A 10607-nucleotide genomic window follows, 5' to 3' on the forward strand; every position below is an offset into this window, starting at 1 on the left:
CCAAATCAAAAAAACATGTATCTTTATGACTGCACTACTATCAGTGTCCCACAATAAGACATATATAATAATTGGTTAATTGAATCATATCATACCACCATAGAGTTCAGAAAAAAATAGTACATCAGTCTGCATAGAGCACCAAAACTTAATCTTGAATGCAAAATTCTAGATAGCCAATTCACAGTGATTTTACTGCAGAAAGGTCAGTGCTCTATCTACTCACATATCACTGAAAAGAGTCAGTAGTCCACATAAAAGATAAAAGTACATCCCACTTTGAAATGAGCAAAATTGTAGTTTCTGATTCTATAATGCAAAAGTTATTTAGTGCAATATCAATGCATTTGTATGCTATTCATGTGTTTATCTTATCACCAATGTTGTCAATTGCTTAGAGTTCATGGACAGAGCTGTGGGGCTCAGGGAGCTTCCTAATGTCACAGTTCTGGATCAAATTGAAGTAAAAAACAATCATCTCCTCGTAGTTCTTAGTGGAAATCCTTTCATTGATGCCATGGAATCTGAGAAACAAAGGAAAAAAAGGATTCATGGTACTTGGAACAAGAAAGTATTTTATATATTCCCCTCTTCTATTCATGCTGCATGATCTGTTTCTAGAGTTGAGAAATAATCACTGCACGTGGAATTCTTCTTACTGTATTTGTTCAATTTTAAATTGAGGTCTGCAGACATTTTTGGTGAAAATATATTTTGACAGTATTAAAAACTGCTGAATTCTCACCTCTCAAAGTCACCTGGCTTAAACCAAGCCGGGGAAAACCGATAAATATTTTTGGTCAGGTCGACGAAGTGTCGACTGTCTGTGTTTCCAATACAGATAGCTGCACATTTAAATATGATATTAAATTACTTATAATGTCCTGAAAGATGCTTTAAAATGCTTCCATACAAATCTGTATGAACCCTACCTGGAGCAACTGTAACTGTTGGAAACAAGTCCAGCACCGTTTTCTTAATAATTTGGAAGCCAAAGACCTTGTCATCAGCACCGCTGATGGGTAGAGGGTCAAATCCATTAACAAGTTCTACCTTCACTCGCTGGTCGCCCACCGTATCCTTGATGATGTCCAGTACCTAAAAAAGACAGCACACATCTCATATTCATGTCAAAGTGTACATAGTAAGGCATTCATTCTCAAAAAGGACTCTACCTCTTGTACCGACTGCGCTGAGTGAATTCGTAGATTTACATAAGCTTCAGCAAGGGAAGGAATAACATTTATCTGCAGAGGGAGGGAGATATTGAATTTTTACAAAGAAAAGTAACAGGCTTAAAATCTTACTTCTTGTGAATTACATTCAATTTAAAATAATCACTGCACCTTTACTCCTGCATTAAAAAAGGTGACTGCTGTGGTAGTCCTTACAAATGCATTAGATACTGGTTTTCTTTCAAGTATCCTGAAACATAAAAACTGGTCTATTTCACTGGAACCAATCACAAGAAAACATGACATTTGAATTTATATTTAAATGATATTTAGCAGTTATTACCTGCTAAGGAGCGGAGAGAAGAGCCACAAATTCGACATTATGAACTTTAGTGGTAAACTGAACTGAAGGCAAAGAATTAGTAGTTGGTAAAGAATGAGTACATGAGTATACTACTAGTAAAGAAGTATTTAGATTACCCTACCTTGTGGGCCAGATGCTCAAAGGTGTCACCTTCAGGACCATAACCAAATAACCTCGGCATTGGGTTGTCCTCTAGTCTGAGGAAACAGGATCACAGTTAAATCTTTTATACTAGCTTTTTAAACATGGGGTAGTAAAATTATGGAAGGCAGTGAAACATATGAACAGAGAAGCTAAACAGAACTCATTATAGTTTAAAAAACAATGTTCCTCTCACCTTTTGACTGCTGTGGCTAAGATCCCAATGCTAGTTTCCCTGGGAGGCATCGAGGAGTGACCAGGGGCCACAGACACACTAAGCTTTATAACGGCCTGGCCTTTTTCACTTAACCCGATTCTGCAAATCATAAATCATACACATACACATAAGATGTGATCAACACAAGTGCACAACACATGTTCAGGCAGGTTCTTACAGAGCAGCAGGTCCTTCAATAGCAGGAATGATTCCATCAAGTATAGTCAGGCACTCATCCATGACAAACAACAGCTGGACACCACGTTGCTTCAGAATACGCACTATGTTCATCGCTCCATTGAGACCACTGATCTTAAAAAAAGAGATTTTGAAGAGCACAGCCATTAAAATGTGATATTTCCAATCCCACTTAAGTTTGTAATGTCATAGTGAAACTGTTAACATACTTCTTCATCATGACCAAGACCGATGTAAAATCCCCTGCGTGGAGCATAGCCCTTTAACAGCAAGTACTCCAGCGCCTGAAGTATTCCCTAGAAGAAATAAATCAGCTGTTTAGCCAAATATACCTCAAGTCTGTTTAAAAGTAAGCTCACACAAAAGTAATGTTTTCACACCATTAGATTGTTTTTGTCATCTATGGTTCCTCTGCCGTAGATGAAGCCATCGATCTCCTTTGCAGAAAATGGTGGTGCTTCCCAACCATCTGACTCTGAAGCAGGTACTACATCAATGTGGGCCAGCAGCATGTATGGCACCAGTTCAGGCTGTGATCCTTTCACCCAAAACAAGTGGCTGTAGTTTGCCACCAATTCATGATGAACCAAGCTAGAAGAGAAAACTGTAGGGAAGGCTGACAAAAACAAAAAACTTAAAAACAAGCTGAAAGAGCAATTGTTATCTTAAATTCATCCTATCTTTCATGACTTATTTATGATAACTTTTTCATGATTATGACTTATTGATTTATTTATAGTAAAAATTCAACTACAAAAAGCATCTACTTGTTCCAGCTTCAAGCAAGTGGTGATCTATGGTAAATAAAATCACTATTGCACATTTTAGAAACTGTCGCAAGCTGTCATCTGCTAAAATTGAACTATAGAAAGTTTCATTTCACAAGTGAGATAAAACAACTGATAGAGGAGGCTATGAAAATTGCAGCAAATGCTTTACAAATGCAATCACTGGTTACTTTACTAGGTGCACCTGTTTAGCTAGTCATTAAAACAAATATCTAATCAGCTAATCACATGCAACCGAGTCAGTGCATTCAGGTATCTAGACATGGTCAAGATGGCCTCCTAAAGTTCAAAGTGAGCATTAAAATGGGGGAAATAAATGTGACTTTGAACCCAGATTTGTTATTGGTTTCCGATGGGTTGTTCTGCGTATTTCAGAAACTTGTGATTTACTAGAATTTTCCCACACAGAAAAATCTGGGATTTTTCCACTTAAACAAGTGAAGACCAAGCAGCAACATCTGCAATTCTTATAAGTAAGGACTTTTATTTGAAAATATTAGTTGTTTAATTCTTTTCCTTACATGACTTGGCATCAAAATACACTATATTGCCAAAAGTAAAAAAAATCAACCATCCAAATCATTAAATTCAGGTCTTCCAATCAATTCCATGGCCACAGGTTTTATGCACCTGTGGCTATGGAATCAATCAAGCACCTAGACATGCAGATTTCTTCTACAAAGATTTGTGAAAGAATGAGTTGATCTCAAGACCTCAGTGAATTCCAGTGCAAGCTCAGTCGTGAAATGTCCTTGCTACTAAATATTCCACAGTCATGTGAACAGCAGTGGCTTCCTTGACTCCGCACTCAAACCAGCGTTCCTCCCTGTCTAGGATGTGTACATCCTCATCATTGAAAGAGTGTCCACTGGCCAGTAGGTGTAAATAGACTGCAGAGTCCTGGCCTGAAGAGGTGGCTCTTCTGTGTTGTGCCATCCGCTTCACCAGAGGTTGTTTGGTTTCCCTGATGTATAAATGCTGGCAATACTCCTGGCAGCGTACACTATGTTACTCTGTTTGTGTCGGGGGACCCGATCCTTGGGGTGGACCAATTTTTGGCACAGCGTGTTTTGGGGTTTAAAGCCACAGAGACGTGGTGTTTAGAAAAAATGTGTCTCAACTGTACTCCTTACACGTACGGGATCACTACAGGTTTTCGTTTAGGCAGCGCTTGCCCTTCTCTCCTGGATCAGTTGGCGCCTTCCCAACTTTGACAAAAGTCAAGCTGGGATAACCACGGTTACTCAGAGCCTTCTTGATGTGATGTTGTTCTGCTTCCCTGGCTGCTGAATCTGTGGGGATGGTGTTCGCTCTGTGTTGTAGCGTTCTGATGACACCCAGTTTGTGCTCCAGTGGATGATGAGAGTTAAACATTAAATACTGATCCATATGTGTAGGTTTCCGGTACACATCAGCTTTTAGATGTTCCCCATTACTGATGGAAATTTCACAGTCTAAGAAGACTAACCTGCCACTTTTCATATCCTCCCTGGGGAATTTGATGTGTCGGAATCTGGCTTTGACAGTTGCCAGGAGAATGGTACTTGTTTCAGATTATTCACCCAGATTATAAAGAACAACAAAATAAACTACCACAGCTATGCAGATGACACACAAATATATATCACAATGTCACCAGGAGACCGAGGCCCTGTACAGGCTCTTGGTAAATGCATTGAGGAAATCAATGACTGGTTGTGCCACAATTTTCTCCAACTAAACAAAAACAAAACTGAAGTAATAGTCTTTGGCGCCAAAGAAAAACGATTACAGGTCACCAGAGAACTTCAATCTATACATCTAAAAACCACAAACCAGGCGAGAAATTTGGGTGTAGTGATGGATGCAGACCTAAACTTAGAAAAACACATTAAGACAATAACAAAGTCAGCTTACTATCACCTCAAGAATATATCAAGGATAAAAGATCTGATGTCTCAACAGGACCTGGAAAAACTAGTCCATGCATTCATCTTTAGTAGGCTTGATTACTGTAACAGCATCTTTACAGGTCTACCTGAAAAATCAGTCAGACAACTACAGCTCATTCAGAACTCTGCTGCTCGAGTCCTCACTAAGACCAAAAAAGTGGACCACATCAGTCCAGCTCTGAGATCTTTACACTGGCTGCCTGTCCGTCAGAGGATAGACTTTAAAGTTCTGATGCTGGCCTATAAAGCTCTGAATGGTTTAGGACCAAAATACATCAGTTACCTCCTGACCCAGTATGAACCTTCCAGATCCCTCAGGTCATCTGGATCCGGTCTTTTATCAGTTCCCAGAGTCAGAACCAGACATGGAGAAGCTGCATTCAGCTTTTATGCTCCTTATATCTGGAACAAACTCCCAGAAAGCCTCAGATCAGCTGAAACACTCAGTTTATTTAAATCCAGGTTGAAGACTCACCTATTCTCAGCTGCATTTGAATAAAGCACCAAATCCACACTTTTAAGCTTAAATTTCAAAACTTACACTAACTACTGATCTTATCTATTTCTGATTTTATCTGTTTTGATTTTATATACTGGTTTGTTTGTTTGTTTGTTTGTTTGTTTGTTTGTTTGTTTGTTTGTTTGTTTGTTTGTTTGTTAAGTGGGTTTAGAGCTCTGGGTAGCTCCCCAGCTGGGTCTAGACTGGGTCTAGAGAGTATTTTAAATTCAGGGAATTTAAAATAGAAAGTAGCTCGTCCACAGAAGGACTGGTAGCTCCCCTTACGATAAGGGTTCAGATCGCGCGAACAGGTGTGGGATTAGAGCTCTGGGTAGCTCCCCAACTGGGTCTAGACTGGGTCTAGAGAGTATTTTAAATTCAGGGAATTTAAAATAGAAAGTAGCTCGTCCACAGAAGGACTGGTAGCTCCCCTTACGATAAGGGTTCAGATCGCGCGAACAGGTGTGAAATGTGTGTGTTTAGTTAGTTTGTTTGTTTGCTTGTTTTAATCAATTTTAAATCATGCTTTTTATTTGTTTTTGTTTCTAATGTCTCTGTAAAGCACTTTGAATCACCTTGTTGTTGAATTGTGCTATACAAATAAATTTGCCTTGCCTTGCCTTGTCTGACTGACACAAACCAAGAGTAAAGTTTGGTGGAGGGGGTATTATGGTTTGGAGCATTTTCAGGAGTTGGGCTCGGTCCCCTAGTTTAAGTGAAAGGAACACTTGTGCTCCCAACAGGGAGATGGCCCTTTCCTGTTTCAACATGACTGCACACCAGTGCACAAAGCAAGACCCATAAAGTCATGGATGAGCAAGTCCAAGATGGAAGACCTTCTTCCAACCAAATAGAACACCTTTGGGCAGGCCTGGACTGGGAAGAAAAATAAATAAAGTATCAGCCCTATACATTATTATACACGTCCTGCCAATTGTGAGATACCATTCTGAGATAATCAGCTGGCCAAAGGAGGAAATAGAAGCTACTGACATCAAGACAAGGAAGTTCCTTGCCATGGAGGGTTTCACCCAAAGTTCAGCAACCTCAGGCTAAGCTAAGTGGAAGGAAGGATGCCACGGACAAATGTGTGTCAGAACAACTATCCAGGATGAAACAACAACAATCCATGAGTACATCAGGAAGAGGTCCACTCTTGCTGCCCTTTTCTTGGCTTGTTCTAGCAATAGCCGCCTCTTGTGACTGCAAGGACTTTAGATTGGCTGCTGCCATGGTAAATGGCCTGCATTTGTAAAAAAAATCATTTGTATAAAAGCAACAAGTCCCTAAGGACTAAGTAAGTAAGTCCCTAAAGTGTACTGTAAAGCTCTATCAGTGCTGTAAAGCTCTATCAGTGCCCTGGGGCGCACTGACAGAGGCGAGGCTGCCGGACACTGGCGCCACCGGGCCCTCTGACCACCACCAGTAGGCAAACATGGGGTTAGTATCTTGCCCAAGGATATCTGGCATGCAGCCTGGGATCGAACCACCAACCTTCTGATTAGTGGCTGACCTGCTCTGCCACCTGAGCTACAGCCACCCCACACTAGTATTACTGTTGACACATTTTGCTGCATCTGTTTTCAAGTTCTTTTTCTTTTTCTCACTTAGCTTTTCAGTCCCACATTTTTATTTATTTTTGTTTGCCCATCTGTATCAACGCTTCTTCCACATTTAATTATGTTCTACAAGGTGGAATATTGTTGAGGGACTGCAGCCCTTCAAGATAGCCTGTAGCCTGTCTTATATTGACAAAGCAAAGGGTCTCACTGCAGCCACTGTGGAGCTCTGCAGTAACTGGAAACACATGACCTCAACAGTAACCTGAAACCCATGACTTCCACACTAGGTAGAAACACGTCCAACATATTGCAATACGGGACACAACACAAAAACAAAGGACGTTTCTCAATTCTAAAGTACGTGAGTCCAGACTTCTTAGGCGCACACGGGAGTCCGAACTTCCCAAAAATGCAAGAACGCAGCACGATCATTTTACAATAGACCCTGCGCACAAGAAAATGCTAACTTCCTGTTTTAAGACCGGATGTAGGGTTGTACATTTCCGGTAGCTTTATTTGGCAGTCAATTGCTACTGCAAAGGTGAACTCAAAAATCATGTCCAAAATACGAAAACGGAAAGATTACATTAAGTTACAAAGAGCAGAGGGTGGTAACACTCACCATTGCTGTGTCATAAAAAAAATCAAATGATCAATTTTGATGTTTGAAAAGCGTAGATCGATTGTTTGTTTACATCACTCAACCCAAGCAGAACTACATTACTGCATGCAGAAGACACATTGTCCACATTCAGAAGCACATCTCTCTATAGTGACAGTTCTTATGATTTAAACAGGCAAATGTCCAGCATTCAAACTACAGGTGAACAATAGTCAAAGCCAGATGTTTCCCCGTTATGTCGATATCAGTACACACCTACACAGGATGTCAACAAACCGTGAAAAAAAGCCACAGGATATAAAAAAAATACATGATTGATTGCAGGTAAGGGTCTGTATATATTAGTATTTACGAAGAGTATGTTGTGACTTATTACTTACAATTACAGTGGTCCCTCGCTATAACGCGGTTCACCTTTTGCAGCGTCGCTGTTTCGCGGATTCTTTTAGTGCAATTTTGCATGCTTTTTTTTTTTTAAAGCACATTGTGTTCTGCATCCCGATCACTTTTTTTTTTTTTTTACGAAGGTTTGAGCTTTGAGAGTTTAAACAAGAGAGAAAAGTGTGAAACTGTTCATGCCTTTCTGAGAAAAGTGTATAAAGTGTGTAGTGATGGGTTTTACAGCCTTACATTTTAAAAAAAATTGTAAAATATAAAGCTGGCTACTTCGCAGATTTCACCTATCGCTGGTTATTTTTAGAACAACACCCGCGATAAACGAGGGAATTCTATATACAAATGCTGAGAAATTTCAATCCCTTCTCTCTTTTGCTCTGAGGCGCGAGGGAAAAATATAATAAGTCGATGAACATCATCTACAGATATATTCAGTAAATGCCCAAGACACCTTGAGAAATGTAAATCGCCGCTTGGCTTTTTTTGGAAAACCCGACCATAAACAAGATGCGAATATCACACCGGAAACGAAGTGCCCTACAGGAGTTTCCTCACCGGAAGTAGCATATGCTAAGGTGCACATAGTCTATTGGAACAGCAGCATACTTGATGACATCACCGTTCCGGAGTTTTTACTGCCATCCCCTCTTAATTTAACTGTGATTAATATTTACAATGGAAATTACACATTATGTTTTTGATCTTCTCTCTTTTTTTGTTTTTTAAAGATAATTTTCAAAAAGTATCTTAAGCACTCTGGCAAAATTCGCTTTTATGTATGATCTGTTCCATAATGTCTAAAGAGCTTCATGCAGTTAAGCACAATTACTGCATGTATGAAAACACAAGCTTAATCTCTCTATTAATAAAAATAGTATACATGTATGCCTGAATAATAAGAAAGAGGTGAGATGTTAGAACACTTTTATATTTATTTTAATAGACACTGGCCCTTACAATAGACAGCTGGGGTTTGGAAGAGAATTGAACAAATATTTAAAATATAATCGGATCATTTGGAGCAGCCGTCAGGATCTCCACGCATTAACATGTTGTTTTTGCTCTCAGTGAAAACGTTTCCTCTTGAATTTAAATATTTTTAATGTTATATTTAACTCAGAGTCAGCTGTTTAAAAAAAGAACAGAATATTTTACATCAGGCAGTATAACAGGTGAAATTTAAAGTACACTGACAGCTCTACAAGTAAGACTTCAGTATTAAATAAAACAGTCCAGTTATAAAGCTTAATCTGAGCCAAACTGATTTGCTCAGGAACAAATGAAACACTGAAAAAAAAAAAAACAATAAAATTTTTAAATGATCTAATTGACTTGTATCATGTTTAACTTGAGTAGCGAAAGACCACAGGGGGGGGGTTTGAAAATGATGTCCGCTATTGTCGCAGATCCACAGCTTGTTTTTTGTCCATAAACTTTGCAGATGAGAAGAAGAGGCAGAGTTCTTCGTGAAAAGTGAAAAAGAATGGCTTAGTTTTCAGAAATCGACATTTATGAATGAACCCATAATAATTATCACATTTAAGACATTTTCAAGTTTATTTTCTTTTCTTTGAGATTCAAAAATAATATCATTTTTAGAAAATTCAAGTAAGTTTGGAATCTTTGGGAAAAGCCAGTAGTGCACATCGTCCCACGGGGCTTTACAGTATATACATTCGTAAAATAAAAGTTCTGTCGAATCAATATTCCCATTACAGAAAGAACAAGACTTATTATCAATAGGAAAACGATGCCTGAGAAATTCTTTGGAACGGTAAATGCCTGAGAGTATTTCATAATGGACCTCCTTAGCTTTTGGAGGAATGGGAAGTTTTAGGTAATTTGCTCTGATTTCTTTCTTTTGATCGCAGGAGAACGGTTGTGAAATGGAATTTGGATTTGATCTATATGGGGGAAAGCATTAGTGAATAATTCCTTAATTTTAGAGTTTTTTTAGACTTAACTCCACAGTGGCTGCAGCCAGGTGCTCTTGGTCGACAAAGGGTCATGGGTCATGTGACTTGAGGGTTTTGAACCACGTGCATCTCGGTGTAGCGTTTCGACATACCTTGGCTCAGCAAGACGTGGAAAGGTTAATTCTGAATAAGGTGTACCGAACAAAGTACATCTGCACAGCAAACATTAACTTTATCCATTTATTAGCGCTATACAAGTTTGACATACAAAAACTACATTAACGTTTAGAGTTACAGCCATCAGCTAGTTCCACGTTGAGCACATTATATATAAAAGAAAGTTACTTTAAGCACGTTTTACTGGCAGGTTTACCTTTTCGGAGGAATCTGTCAAATTCATGCAGCGCAGTGGTGTTGCTTTCTGTATTTGAGAATGACACGGTGGGGATGCGGATTGCCTCTGGACAAATGGAGACAAATTGTTACCAAACAGAAGTGTCTCTACCTCCATCTACATCCACTACAACACGACTCCGAATACCTTTAAAATTTGCTAGGAGCTCCTCTCTCTGATGGTGGTCAATGACGAGCGATTTGTTATTCGTCTTTTCCCAGTGTGCGAGTTGAAGTCCGGCGTTAACGTCCAGTGAAAGAGTCCTGATAGCTGCTATTGTAAATAACAGCAGGACTGTAATAAGCAAGCTGCTAATAATTATCTTTAAAAACTTAAATATTCTTAACTTTGAACCCGACTCAGTCATTGTAATGGTTGTTGTGTTTACAGCAGAACTCGTCGAC

The 10607-nt window shown here is 39.2% G+C and overlaps 1 protein-coding gene across 1 annotated transcript; it reads right to left on the reverse strand.

Annotated features, from left to right (window-relative positions):
• Positions 1 to 64: 64 nt before the first annotated feature.
• LOC106676351 (N-fatty-acyl-amino acid synthase/hydrolase PM20D1.2) lies at positions 65 to 10607 on the reverse strand. The gene is made up of 13 exons (XM_014412769.4): positions 10351 to 10607; positions 10183 to 10269; positions 2476 to 2711; positions 2305 to 2391; positions 2076 to 2209; positions 1877 to 1996; positions 1661 to 1736; positions 1519 to 1580; positions 1347 to 1425; positions 1176 to 1247; positions 933 to 1098; positions 746 to 845; positions 65 to 524 (listed from the first exon to the last, which is right to left on the reverse strand). Exons 1-13 carry the CDS (start codon positions 10568 to 10570, stop codon positions 395 to 397), a joined length of 1569 nt encoding a protein of 522 aa, XP_014268255.2. The 5' UTR covers positions 10571 to 10607; the 3' UTR covers positions 65 to 394.

This window comes from Maylandia zebra, linkage group LG20, assembly GCF_041146795.1.
Source record: "Maylandia zebra isolate NMK-2024a linkage group LG20, Mzebra_GT3a, whole genome shotgun sequence".
NCBI classification, from domain to species: Eukaryota; Metazoa; Chordata; class Actinopteri; order Cichliformes; family Cichlidae; genus Maylandia; species Maylandia zebra.